We start from the raw sequence: 13,843 nt of genomic DNA, 5'->3' as shown, positions 1-13,843 counted from the left end.
TGCCCTCCTACGCAGTCATCTAAGCTCCCCTTGCTTGGGTTTTATTTTTGTGTCTGATTTGGCTTACCTCAAATGGTTCCTAACCACTCTATTAGTTTTATGTGTGGGTAGAGCTGTTCTCTTCGTTTCGAAGCCCGTCGTCCCCGGCTGGCCGTCAGTCCTGTGGCTCTCACTGCTGGTCAGGCCTGTGGCTCTCACTGCTGGCCGTTGGGCCTGTGGCTCTCCCTGCTGGCCGTCTTCCTGCGGCTGTCCCTGCTGCCGTCTTCCTGCGGCTGTCCCTGCTGCCGTCTTCCTGCGGCTGTCCCTGCTGCCGTCTTCCTGCGGCTGTCCCTGCTGGCCGTCTTCCTGCGGCTGTCCCTGCTGGCCGTGAGACCTGTGGCTGTCCCTGCTGGCCGTCTTCCTGTGGCTGTCCCTGCTGCCGTCTTCCTGTGGCTGTCCCTGCTGCCGTCTTCCTGTGGCTGTCCCTGCTGGCCGTCTTCCTGTGGCTGTCCCTGCTGGCCGTGAGACCTGTGGCTGTCCCTGCTGGCCGTCTTCCTGCGGCTGTCCCTGCTGGCCGTCTTCCTGCGGCTGTCCCTGCTGCCGTCTTCCTGCGGCTGTCCCTGCTGCCGTCTTCCTGCGGCTGTCCCTGCTGCCGTCTTCCTGCGGCTGTCCCTGCTGCCGTCTTCCTGCGGCTGTCCCTGCTGGCCGTCTTCCTGTGGCTGTCCCTGCTGGCCGTGAGACCTGTGGCTGTCCCTGCTGGCCGTCTTCCTGTGGCTGTCCCTGCTGCCGTCTCCCTGTGGCTGTCCCTGCGCCACGTCTCCCTGAGCCCATCAAGGCTGTAGTGAGCCCACCTCTGCCTGCGCTGTGTCTGTAATAATCTCCAAATAGGGTTTCACTCTGGTTCAGCAAATCCAGATTTGTAGTGCAAATTAATGCCATAATCGAGATTGCAGATATTTCTGCAGCATTATTTGCATAAAAATTGCAGTGCTCATTTGCAGGTTTTATATCGTTAGTAGACATAAAGCAGACCTAATTAATTACCTTATGGTAGTTTGAAATCTTACTAAGACTTTAAAATTCACTCTTTTTCCCCCACGGCCCTCCCCATTAGTCTGCATTAGATTAGCACATTTATCTTTGCCACGGTCCTTTCAGAGAAATGGGGCAGTACATCTGCAGCTTGGCCAAAAAAAAAAGTTTAATTCTAGGGTTAAAGTTTATATTGGAAATAAAGAGATATTTAGTGTGTCTAAGAATCGTAAGACTTAAATATCTGAATTGTGTTTAAACTCCATTTTCACTCAAAAGAAATTTAAATCAATTTATGTTTTAAATCCCTTAAAAAACATCCTCTCTCCCCTTCCACAACTCTGTCCAAGGGGCCCCAGCGGACCAGCGGCCCCCACACATGTGCCTCTGGAGCTGGAGCTGCCCTCTTCTGCCTGGCTGCTGTCCACAGCGAACTTAGCTGTCAAAGCTCTTGTTTCTTGCAAGGAACCGGGGACTGGAATTTACGTGCCCAGGGTCGAGGAGCCGGGGACTGGAATTTATGTGCCCAGGGTCGAGGAGCCGGGGACTGGAATTTATGTGCCCAGGGTCGAGGAGCAGCTTTGCTGCTTCCTTACGAGTTAAGAGATTGTCTTAAATAAACATGGTTTCTATCCACATGCTCTCACGTTTCATTTCTGCACACACTCGGACCCAACGTGGAGTTCTGGTCTTCAGGGAAGCACACTTTGGGCTGGACACCAGCTCTGTCCTTCCTGTGTTGCAGCCGCAGTCTTCAAAATGGCACTGGGAATCACTGGTTCCACATGGGGAGCCCACTTTGGCTTTCTCCCAGCCCTGTCTGGTGGGTGCTGTTGTCACTCCATCCCAGAGACGGGGAGACAGGCGCGAAGGCATCTGCCTGTGCGGGTGTCAGCTGTGGGTTCAGTGCGGGCTGAGAGGCTGGGCACCTGCTGAACCGGCAGCTCCCTGGAACCTGCCTGGGAGGGTTCCCTGCACTGGCGCACGGCCCTGCTGAGGCCCACTTGTCCTGCCTCCCGGCCTCTCTCACACGCTTCCTGATCCTCTCTCTGACGCTGTCTCCATGTGGTGTGCCTCGCCTGTGCTGCCCCCCTTCTGGTTGCTTCTGCCAACACTGAGCAACACTTTCACCCACGCTGGCTGTCAGTGACCCCACACAACCGTGAGGTCACTCTCTGTAACTGGCAAGTCTTAGGAGCTTCTGTCCCAAAGACACTCATCATGTTTGTGTTAGACTAAGCTGCGCTCACTGACTCGTCAGCATCAGAAAGCATTAGACTTGGGAAAGGAGCCGGTTTTAGCAAACTGGCCTGTTTCGTGACTGACAGATAGGTTTTTATTATTTAATGTATCTCCCCTCTCTTAGGGTTTCAGTTTAGAAGGTTCCAAGGAGGGCCAGCCCCAGTGGCCTAGTGGTTCAGTTCAGTGAGCTCTGCCTTGGTTCCCGGGTGCAGACCTGCACCACCCTGTTAGCAGCCATGCTGTGCTGGCAGCCCACATAACTAAAAATAGAGGAAGATTGGCTTGGATGTTAGCTCAGGGCGAATCTTCCTCAGCAAAAAAAAAGTCCCAAGGAAGGGACTGTCGGAGCACTCAGTAATGATCTCACAAGCCATAACTGACAGTTTGTAGACCGATCGAGTGCCTTGTTTTGAAACCATCACTTAAAACTGTTCTGCTGTGAAATTTCAGTTGATCTCATGATTATGTCTAAAATTTGGAACCCCACTGCGTATTTTAATCTTTCTGGTTAGCTGGGCTTAGTTGCTTCATGATTTGTCTAAACCACAGCGAGTATCTGGAAACTTTGGTGAGAAGAAACGCCCGTCCGTGCTCATCGGTGGGTGCTGAGCGCAGGATCCCTGTCAGGAACCAGGTGCCTTCGTGTTCTCTGGCAGCCATGCTGCCCTCTGCCCACCGCACCCCTCCAGCCACTGTTCCCCTCTCACAGTAGGTCCTCGTCGTGACTGTCACATCAAGGGCTTGGCCACACTCCTCGCTGTCCATGTGTGTGACCGGCAGCTGTGTTGGCGCGTTGCCCAGCCGGGAGCCGTTGAGTGTCCAGCCGCTGAGGAGGCCCTCTGTCCTTGGGATGAGGGCACGCTCTGCGAAGTCCCTCTCGGGCATGCAGACAGGGAGCCCGGCGTCTGGGCACTGGATGGGCAGCCCCAGCTCCAACAGCGAAACATCATTGTCCCCAGTCTCTTCCTCATACCTCATGTGCACATGGACGCTCTGCACCGCGATGGTCAGTGGGTCCCTGCTGGTTCTGGGGAAATCTGAAATAAGGAACAATTGCGGGTTTCTAAAGTCTGGCTTCAAGGTTGCAATAACAGTGAGAGACTGGTTTGTCAGTGAATGGGGAGGAGGCAGGGGCTGGGTGTGGTGGCCCGTGCCGTGGCCACATGCACTGATCTTCACTCATCCGTGATTCAAAGGCAGCTCACAGAATGAAGTGTTCCAGCTGATTCCCATGACCTCTCCCACACTCTTCTTTAAAAAATCAAAATGAACTATTTTGGAGGGGGAATAAAATGCGGATTGGTGCAATGGTCAAAAAAGTAGGAAGAAATTATGAGGAACTTCAAGCAGATCACACTGGGCTGTTCAGAAGTAGTTTTTTAGGCTGACATTTTGTTGACTGAAAAATGTTTAAGATGAAGAGTAAAATCTATTTAAGATTCTTCAGAGTCATCCTAGAGCACTTTCATGGGTTACCATTGTGCCTTTGCGCCTCCCTGCAGGATAGAAATCATTGCCCGGTTTCCCAGATGGGAGCTCAGCACAATGGGTGGGCAGTGGGCCCAGTGGCACAGCCTGAGGTCTCAGTGGCTGAGGGGTCTGAACCCAGATCTTCTGACTTTCAGCCCGTTTTCTGTCTCCTGCACCATGCCTTCTCCATTTAAGTGTCAAATTATCTTTTCATCAGCAGTGATTTCCTGCTTAGACTAAGTATTACATTGCCTGCCTGCTGTGCCCAGACATTCCTCTAGGAGTTTTACGTGTGCTTTCTGATTTATAGATATCTCAGTAGTAATATGAAAGCTGAATTCATTTCTGTATTCCAATAGAAACAAAAATTCTAGGTTTTAAGTTTTCATTTCATTTTATACAGCATAGTTTTTATTTCCAATGCCATCTTATAAAAAATGGATGATAAAATACTTACTTGTTTTCACAGTAATATTTTTGTGTAATAGTGAACATTTTGCTGTTGTCAGTACAAAATTTTCCTGTATTATAACACCACCACAGAAGTCTTCTCCTTTGGAATTTGTTAGTTTAACCTTTAAAAATAAAAACAGAGAATAAATAGCTGGTGACAATTTGCAGGACTGGGGCAGTGTAGTATGGTGGTTAAGAATATGGCTCCAAAGACAGAGCCGCGGAGGGAGTGCGAGGTCAGCTGCAGGTGGGGCGACAGTGACAAAGCAAAGATGCAGAGTGCACCCCGCAGCACCCCTAAGGAGAGAGAACCGTAGCTAATACGCCAACAAAGAAGAGAGAGTGGGATCATAAAAGTATACAAGTAAGCCAATGGAAGGCAGAAAAAGAAGAAAAATGGGAAAAGAGCAGATGGGAAAAATAGAAAACTAATAGCAAATTAATGGGTTTAAACCTAACTAAATAAACGTAAAAGCATCTAAATGCCCCAATTAAAACAGCAGGAATTTGTCAGATCAGATAAAATCAAAGGCAACTATCTACTGCCTATAAAACATACACTTTAAATATAAAAATATAAATCATTTAAAAATAGAAGACTGGAAAAGACATACCATGCTCACATTAATCAGTAGAAAGCTGCAGTATCTGTTAATAGCAGACGAGGGAAGTCTCAGAGCAGAGAATATGAGCGGGGCATAAAACGATAAAATGTGAGGTTATTGTGAGAATTAAATGGAAAAAAGCATGTACCCACATAGTACAGGTGCTGGCTCAAGAGATGTAATAAATTAATTATTACAATTTTCAGTAGCCTAATAAAATGGAAAATGCTGAGCAAAGTATTAAAGAGTTTTTCAAATTTAATGTAGCCTCATTTCTGGAAATCTTAAGTGTCTGTTAGTAAGAGCTGCCGTTCATTGACTCCCTGGGAAGGTCAGGTACGTTATTGTTAAGCCTAGGCAGCTGGTGTGCTACTCATTTTACAGGCGAAGCAAACCACGCCTGAGGGCAGGCGGCGTTCTCGGCGCTAGTCGGCTAGTCTCGCGGTCAAGCGCAGTGGAGCCCAGGGCCAATTTCTCATCTAGAAGGTAAGAAGCAAGTTCCAAGGGTAATTTTCAACTCTATATCCTACTAGGCTAGTTAATTATTCTCTTTTTCCAAGTTTTTTCTTTAAATACCATACCTTAGTTCAATTAATAACTTCAGAACTTTTTTATTGTACCATAGTAAAGATCTCATCGTATCAGCTTGCCCAAATCCATGTGTCTGCAAACGTGTCTGAGCTGTACCCGGAGAAGCTTGCCTCCCAGGTCGTGGCCCCTTGCCCCATGGAAGCCAGCACTAATTCAGATTCAAATGGCAGCTGCGGGTCCTGAGTGCACAGGGGGACTGAAGACAGCGCGCTTGGCAGAGCTGGAGCACCATCGTCATTCCTGAAGGCTAGGCCACACACAGTCACCCCTCCTTCAGCCCCCCTGAGGGGCCGACAGTGATGAGAAGAATGCTCCCGGGGTGTAGCCAGGTCATTCTGGGTATAAACAGGTGTTTACCTCCCCTCAGTCTCCGTTTGAGTCTGGAGGACCACAGGAGTCACTGAGCTCTGTCGGGTCCGTCCATCCAGGCCTCCATCCAGCGGCCAAATGATTCTGACGGCCAGACTGGCTTGTAAGTATCAGGGTGTTCCACACACGCACACAGCCCCTCCCCAAAGGAACCTCGTAAAGCTCTGCTGTCCGATACGGAAAGTCATGTGGTTACAGAGCATTTGCAATGTGACTGGTCCAAACTAGGATATGCTCCAAGGGTACAATACAGTCCAGATGTCAGAGATTTAGTATGAAGAAAACATGTGAATATCCCAATTTTTCATGTTCACTACGTGTTGAAATAATATTTGGATATATTGGGGTAAATAAAATACTTATCAAAATTCATTTCACCTGTCTTTACTTGTATTTATGTATTAAATTACATGCGTGGCTCACATTCTATCTCCATTGGCTAGGCTATTCTAAAGGGTGAGCCGCATTGAGTCCTGGGGTGCGAGGAACATGGAGACATAGGAAATCAAAACCCATACTGGTGGCACAAACCATAATAATAAAAATGATACCTATTTTGTGGAGTTACTAAAAAAGCAAGAAAAGAATAAAATACTAGTCAAAATAGCAGATGGGCCTACCATGGGGTGCCAGAAATAATTTTGGAGGGGGCTAAAAATAGTCACTTTGTGTATTGCCAAGTTAAATGTGAATGTTTAAATGCCAAGAGTAACTATTAAATAAATAGAAATGGAGTGTGTAACTCCCAAACCAGTGAAAGGGGACAGGAAAATAACAGAAACGAATGCCAAAGACGAGACACCTCCTGGCCCAGGAATGGAGCTGGCATCCCGAAGGTGGGTGAGTGGAGCCCATGCCCCCACCTCTCAGGGTCCCTTGGACCCGAGTCAACCCACCCAGCCCCCAGGCACTGCAAGGAGACGCTGTGGCTTCAGGATGCTGAGGTTCTGGGAGAAATGACATTGGGAACAGTGGTTGACTCCAGAGAGATGTCCTGGGTGGCTGTAAATAAAACTACACATTTTGATTTGGTGCAAATGATGAGCACAGCTGAAGTTGTGACTTCAGCGTGAGCAAGTGCTCTGCAGCGTGGGGTCAAGATGAGCACCTCAGTCACGGCGCCCCTCTGACTTGGTCATTGCGCTTCTGCGTGGCAAAGAAGATGGAAATGGCAAATAAGGTGAAGTTGGTAACAAAAAGTGAGAACCCATTTATAAAGTGTTTGTTACCTGCCACGGGAAAACCTGAAGACTCTGCGTGCTGTTTGGTGGCCTCGCGACGCTCTCAGATTTCAGGATTCCACAGGCACACTTCTCTTCATTTGTGGTGACAACAAGAGAAGAAGAGTCAGTGCCTTCCAAGTCACACGTCAGACGTCATGCATGGTGCTAACTGCTCAAACCCTAGTCCTCAATGCTGATGATCTTATGGTGGGGACTGACAGCAACTCACGTAGGCGCAGAGCAGAGTGAAGTCACCCTCTCGGTGCTTCTGGTTTAGCTCAGATGCTGTGACGACCCGAGCAAACTCCAGCGGGGGGCAAGGACGCTGGCTGAGTCACAGCCACTCCTCATCGCAAACGAAGTGGCCTTTCGAACGCTCTCGTGGGAGAAGGAGGGGGATGTGGGACGGAGCCGAAAGGGTGGGAAGAGAGAGACCAGCACCCATTTCTCACCTGAGAACTCACCGTGTGGGATGCACGATTTGCGGTCCCGGCCCAGTTTATACCCCTTCGCACAGCTGCACCTGTAGGACTCGTGTCCCGGGTGGCAAAAATGTTGACACCCATCAGTCCTCAGTGGGTGACATTCATTTTTAGCTGAAAGGGAAAACAATGCTAACATGGAAATAGCATCGTTTTAAATTTCCTTGCACGTGGGGCTCTGGTTTTTCAGTCCAGGTGTCATTCTCTTCAGGTCATTGGCTCCTCACACAAGCATTTCCCACGCTTCCGTATCAGGAATGTGCGTGGAGAAAGCAAAGGTTCAGTAAGTGACAGCCCTGGTATTTGTCCCCAGAAAATGTCACTTAGTCCTAGAAGAATCTGCAAACGTACTGCAAGGTGTCTGTCGGTCTTCCTAGCCTGTGTGCTCTCTCGTGTCAGCTGTCACTTCCTGCTGCAGTAGCTATGCCCTTTACGTGGCTCCCTCGTGGGATGTGGGACAGGAGGGGGTCTAGTGGGACCCCGTGTGATGGTTGAGCAGCGGGGATGGGGGCAGGGACACATGCAGGTCAAGGTCCAAACCTTGCTTTGGCATGTGTTAAATTTGGGCTGTCTGCAAAACATCATCACATGGACTCTCGGGAGGCAGCTGGAGCAGAACTTTGAACTTGGGAGGAGAGATCTGGGCTGGAAATAATACTTTTCTCCAGAAAATTGGCTCTGCATTGACCAGAAACATTAAAAGGATTAAGTGAATTTATTTCCATATCTGGTAATTATTGATAGGAAATTGGTTTCTCTCCACCCCCACAAATACATTTTGCACTTATTTATTTGTATTTAAGGAATTGTGATCCATGAAGCTGTAAGTCTCAGCCGTGGGAACGTCTCGCACCCATGCCTGGCTCAGAGTGCCTGCACGAGATTCCCCCTCACAGACCAGCCCCCAGACCCCACCCCCAGCCCGGGAACAGATGGGTGCATTATGAATGGTTGAGGTGCTGGTGGGTTGGGAAGAAGAGGAAGAGACCCTATGGGGAGGAAACGATATGGAGGCGTGTTGGGGGCAGGAGGCCCTCAGAACACGTGGTTCCAGTGGAGAATTGGCCTGGACTCGCGTCCCCACGGGCCCTGTGGTGCCCACCCCAGAGCCCGCCTCACCGAAGGCGCAGTCCCTGCCCTCGTAGCCGGGGGCGCAGGTGCAGGTATAGCTGCGGATGCTGTCCTGGCAGGACCCATTGTTGCGGCAGGGCTGGGAGGTGCACGGGGAGCCACCTGCCGAGAGGGACTTCTGTCACCCGCGCTCTCCCAACACCCCTGGCCCCTCTGACCAGGACACCAGGAGGCTGGAGCAGGCTGCCAAGGCCCCACATGTGTCCCCTGGGCCCCATCAGCATACGTGTGCCCACGAGGCCCGTCTTGGTCCCCTTCCTCGACCTCCTCCTTTCCTGGCTGAGTGACCACTGGGACTGTCGCTGGTGCCACAGCTCTGCTCCTAGCTCCCCTCACCCCCTGTCAGCCCCTCGGTCGCGTGGTCCCTGGGCACTCCTCCCAGCATCCCCCGAGCCTTGGTGTATGTAGCCAGGTGCTGAGCCTGCAGAAGGAGGCCCTAGGGACCCCCGAGGCCATGTGGATGAGAGGAGCCGCTCAGGCTGGGGGACCCTCCCGCCTCTGCCACCCAAGCCGCCAGAGGAGCTTTGCCCTGATCCAGACCCTTCCCTTGCCAAGGGGTCCAGGAACTGAAGGTTTGAAATCTGGAATCCACTGGCCGCCAAGCCAACTGCATTCCCAGATCTCAAGGGAAAGGAACAGGAAGGAATCCTGGAGAGATGAGGAGAGCCACTCACCCATGTACCTTGTCCAGAATTCACCCTGTGAAATTAAAACAAAAGTGTTACCAATGGGACAGCAGTTTTTCTATATTTTCTCCTGTAGGTGGACTTGAAGATAAGAAAAGGTTGATTTTAGCTACTTATTAGGAAAATACTGATTGAAACAAAGAATGCAAATTCTTGACTTAATGTCCTCGTCAGTGTATGTGTAACAGATGCTGTTGAGTCCGTATTCACTGTCACCTGTTTCAGGAAGGGGAGCCGGTGTGTGACGAGGCACAGACAGCACGGCCGTGCCCCCAGGCCTTTCCGTCCTCGGGCGTGGGGGGGTCAGCCTGCGAGTCCTCTGTGCACAGGCCTGATGTGGACACGAGGAGCGTGCACCACCTGTCTTCCTTATAAGCCAATTAAACGACGACTGAAACTTAAAAGTGTGTGTCGGGGGGGATTCGTGGGGGTGGGGTATCTAAAATTAGCAGAATTACTCAGACTCCAAGCCTAGAAAGTAAACCTGTAAGTAATTGTATCCCCCTGTCACGCCTGGACCTGTAATGGCCTGAGTGATGTCGCAAGAACATGATCAAGCACGCAATTTTCCCTTCCAGGAAGTTTGAATTTCTCCTGGTTTTATCCAAGTTTATGGTCTACTTCAAAGGAGTGCTCTTATATATGGATATTTAAGAAACTATAGAGAAACAGGTCAATATTTTATTCAGAATCAACTTTAAATATTGCTACTTTTATATGTAAAACTGGAAAATCTTTATTAAATATTTTACTATTCTGAATACTTACACACAGATATTCGGCCCATCAGGTTTGACTCACTTCTCTGTCTTCTGATAAGTGTAAGAGTAATTAAGAAGGGCACATTCTTACCTGCGTTATTTAGAGTTTGCTTGTAGTCACTTTTAGCCCGAGTTCTAGATTGCGAGAGCTTTCCTTACTATGCCGGCAGGATAGGGAGGAATTTTGTTTCTTAAGCATTTGTTGATACATTGTAACAACTAGGTCTCTATTTAAAATAGCGGCTTCTATCACGGTCCTGACCAGCTGAGTGGGGTCTGGGATGTTCGTAAATCTGGTCGGTGTATTGGGCTGCTGGGTTTCGGGTATGGGGCTGGGTTCCCGCCTCGTCCCCACCTACAACTGTGGAAAGCTTTCCTCTTCTCTGCCTGTTCCCTCATCTGTAAAGTGGGCGCTGAGTCCCCGTCTCGGGGAGGAAACAGGCTCCCTAATTTAGCTTCGTCCCTGAGAGACGGTGCTCTCTGAGGCGCGGAGTTCGGGGCTAAGTTCGCGGTGGGGAGCACATACCGTGGTGGCGTCGTTTTCAAAGACTTCTCTTGCTTCTTCATAGACGCAGATTTCTTCATAACATTCTTTTTCCAAATTCCCCTCAAAGAGCTCTTCCAGAAGATACGAGCCAGCACGCTTCCATCTCGCCAGGACTGTATTTGCTTTCGAGGCGGAAAGAAACACTGCATGGCAGGGAAAGAACGCAGATCCCGTCAGTGGGCATGGACTCACCCAAGAACTGCGACACCTAGAAACAGCCCCCCCACGAAGCAGCCGCCCACCTGAGGGCTCCGCGGCGGGAACGGCGAGGGGGACCAGGACGAGGAGCAGCGGGACGCAGCTCGCCATTCTGCCGCGCGGACAGGTCTGCAAACACGGGGCCAAAGTCCACGCGAGGCTCAGCACAGGGGCTGCGTGCAGCGACCCCCAGCCCTGAAACGGGGCTCCAGGCGGGACGCTGAGGCCGAAAACGAACTCCTCGGAAAGGAGGACACAGAGCTGGGAGGGCTCTAAACACGGGCTTCAGGCTTGCATTTCTCTGTTCAAGGCAAAGAGAGGGAAGAAAAGGCAGACGAATGAAAAGCCCAGGCCAAGAGGGCCTTGCTGAGATACATGGGGGACGCTGGGGATGTCCTGGGAGTGCAGGCAGGAAGGAGGGGGGTGACAGACCGAGGGGGCGGGGGCGGGGGAGAGAGAGAGAACAGGCCCAGCCGGCGCTTTGGTGGGGTCCTCACAGGCCAGGGTCCTGGGCCTGGGGGTCCAGCGGGAGCAAGACAGCTGCCTAGGGCTCATCCCAGGCGTGCGGGGAACACACTGGAAGGAGGGAGAGGGGAGGGAGAAAGGATCTCACACTCTGCTGTCAAGAAAAGGAGAGCAGATGAGGGGTACAGAGCGATGGGGTCTGTTTCAGACAAGCCGGTCACAGAGGCTCCCTTTGGGGCTGAGGAGGACTCTTAGGGCACAGAGAGGGAGGGAGGGCCAGCTGCCAGGAGCAGAGCAAGGAGCCCAGTGTGGCAGGAAGGCGTCCACAGGCGGTGGACCTGAGGTCAGAGAGAGACCCAGTCTACCATGGTGCAGGTCAGGAGCGTAAAGGGCAAGAGAGTTGGCCACAACACTGGGGCCTCACCCGCCCCCGAGTAAGACCGGCACGGCCAGGTTTCCTGCAGCACCACGTGCCACATGAGGAGGGGACCCAGGGGACATTCCTAAGGACCAAGTGTGTCCTTGAGCCCGATAATCACGCTCAGCACCAGGAGGCAATGAATTCTCTGGACCCCGCCTGAGGGCACAGCAAACTCACACCCCACCCTCCTGATCCCACACGCACGGGGCCAGTCAGCACAGAGCATCGACTGGGGGAGGCCCCCTTTCTGTCTGTGTCTCTCTGTCTCTCTCCTCTTCTCCTCTCCCCGCACCCTCTACATCAGGGGATCCCCACATAAGTGGCATCGGATGGAGCCCCTGCTGCGCCCTTTCCCACTGCATCCTGTCGGTGTCCTTCAGTCTCACATGACGCAGTTCCCCAGCTGTTTGGTCCTTCCGACACTGACATTTTTGGAGCGTCCAGGCCTCCCTCAGCTGATGGGCCCGACTGGCCTCTCCCAGTTAGGCTCAGGGCGAACCCAGTTTTGGGCAGGAGCCCTGCATGGCCACCGTGTCCTCCCAGTGCGCCCTCGTCAGTGTCATCATGTTCGGTCACTAGGACGACGTGCCCTCCATGTCTCGCCATTATAGAGCTGCCCTGTCCTGTTTGTAATAAAGCCTTCTCTAGGGCGATGCTCCGAGGCTGTGGGAGTATCTCATTTCCCGACGACTTTCCAGCCGAGTGCTGTGTTCCTGCATGGCCTGCCTCCATCACTGACCCCTTTGGGGCTGGGGCCGCAGGCTCCTTCAGTTCCTGTCTGACGGCTCCAGCCCAGGGGATGGGGAGCAGCCAGCCCACCCACCGTGGCCCATCCGCTGCTGCGCCGTGCAGCCACTGGCTTTGCACTCCACGCCCTTCGTCCTGCAGGCAGGGCCTCGGGACGGGCCAGACCCTCCAGGGAGCCCTCCCTGACAGGCCATCACCATGTCCCCCTCCCTTGGGAAAGGAGGGTGCTGGTGTGGCGAGCAGTGCCGGGGGACATGGGTCTTGTCCTGGTACCGCAGCCTCGCCCTTGCTTTCTCCTGCTCTCTAGAGCCTCACCTCTGCCCACCTGCTGCTCTCTGCCCTCAGGGCCTCGCCTTCCACACCAGGCACCCCTCCAATGACTCCCCTCAGGGACGCTCTGGTGGCACAGAACAGAACGTCCCCCAAGGCAGAACTTAGTTTAGAGCAGCATGTAGCGGAGGCGATTTGTTAGGTCCGTTTCCCACGAAGACAGTGATACTCAGAGAGGGAGGTAAGTTGTCCGGGGCACACAGCAAGGAATAGAGCTGGGCGGAACCCGCCGTGAGTCGGGCCCAGCACCCTCCCTGCATGTCCAAGTTCTCCCACTCTGGAAGCTCCCTGAACTCACTCCTTCTGGATGGGAAGCAAGCAGGCCCATCAGGCGAGGGGGCCCCGGCTGCCCTTTGCTCTGCTGGGCCTCAGTTTCCCTTCCTCCCTAGTAGATACAGGAACTCATAGCGGCCAACAGTGAGAGGTACAGGTGGTAACAGCAAAGGTGGGTTTGTGAGTCTCTCCCCAGAGCACCCTCTGGACCCCAAACAACCTTCCATCTCCAGGACCAGAAGCCCGAGTCCGGGGTTTGCCTCCGGACAGAGACCACTCAGCTGCATGGGAAACCCTCAACCTGACCACGCACTGTCTGAGGCTGCTTCCCTGGCAGTGGCCCCTGCGGGGGTGTCAAGGCAGGTCCGCGGGGGATGGCACCCTCAGCCGCGCCTGGAAACTGCGGACCGGCTCACATAGATTTTCCTAACCTCACAGTAGCTCCTGTTTACAAAACACTCTGTCTAGCTTGTGACATTTCGGGAGTTTTTGTCCTGGGACTTTGAAACTTTGCTTAGTGAAGTTTCGCAAAATGCAAACTGTGAAAGGACGTTTGGAAAACGCACTGGCAGCTCTGGTCTGACGTGACCTTTCTCGTGTTCTAAAAGCCCGTTTGGTCTTTGTGACCTTTGAAGTCGAGGGCCTGGAGCGGGCACGGACCGGGACGGGGAAGGACTTGGCATTCAGATGTGACCCATTCGAGGACAGAGGGGCCCTCCACAGCCCCCACCAGCACACCCAGCACATGTGGGGTCCCCTGAGGAGCTGGAGAAACTTCCGGGGCCCACACTCACCCCGGAGACTCTGATTTAAGTGCTCTGGCTGTGGCCTGAGCCCC

The 13,843-nt window shown here is 52.4% G+C and overlaps 1 protein-coding gene and 1 long non-coding RNA gene across 10 annotated transcripts; one reads left to right on the top strand and one right to left on the bottom strand.

Moving 5' to 3' along the window:
* Positions 1-1,162: 1,162 nt before the first annotated feature.
* PROZ (protein Z, vitamin K dependent plasma glycoprotein) lies at positions 1,163-11,764 on the bottom strand. 9 transcript variants are annotated; one of them, XM_070579375.1, is made up of 9 exons: positions 11,383-11,627; positions 10,814-11,070; positions 10,551-10,714; positions 9,252-9,276; positions 8,566-8,679; positions 7,429-7,560; positions 6,971-7,056; positions 4,181-4,298; positions 1,163-3,290 (listed from the first exon to the last, which is right to left on the bottom strand). In XM_070579375.1, exons 2-9 carry the CDS (start codon positions 10,878-10,880, stop codon positions 2,749-2,751), a joined length of 1,248 nt encoding a protein of 415 aa, XP_070435476.1. In that variant the 5' UTR covers positions 10,881-11,070; positions 11,383-11,627; the 3' UTR covers positions 1,163-2,748. The 9 variants fall into 9 exon arrangements, with proteins under 9 accessions (XP_070435476.1, XP_008516369.2, XP_070435475.1 ...); XM_070579374.1 differs by having other exon boundaries at positions 2,325-3,290; positions 7,417-7,560; positions 11,383-11,547; XM_070579370.1 differs by having other exon boundaries at positions 2,325-3,290; positions 7,417-7,578; positions 11,383-11,541.
* Positions 5,161-6,113, top strand: LOC139076548 (uncharacterized). The gene is made up of 2 exons (XR_011528281.1): positions 5,161-5,267; positions 5,407-6,113. It is a non-coding gene; the product is annotated as an uncharacterized lncRNA (long non-coding RNA).
* Positions 11,765-13,843: the final 2,079 nt, after the last annotated feature.

Source organism: Equus przewalskii, chromosome 16 (assembly GCF_037783145.1).
Source record: "Equus przewalskii isolate Varuska chromosome 16, EquPr2, whole genome shotgun sequence".
Classification (NCBI taxonomy): domain Eukaryota; kingdom Metazoa; phylum Chordata; class Mammalia; order Perissodactyla; family Equidae; genus Equus; species Equus przewalskii.
The sequence above is the reverse complement of the archived record's forward strand: the minus strand, read 5'-3'. Positions and strand labels throughout refer to the sequence as shown.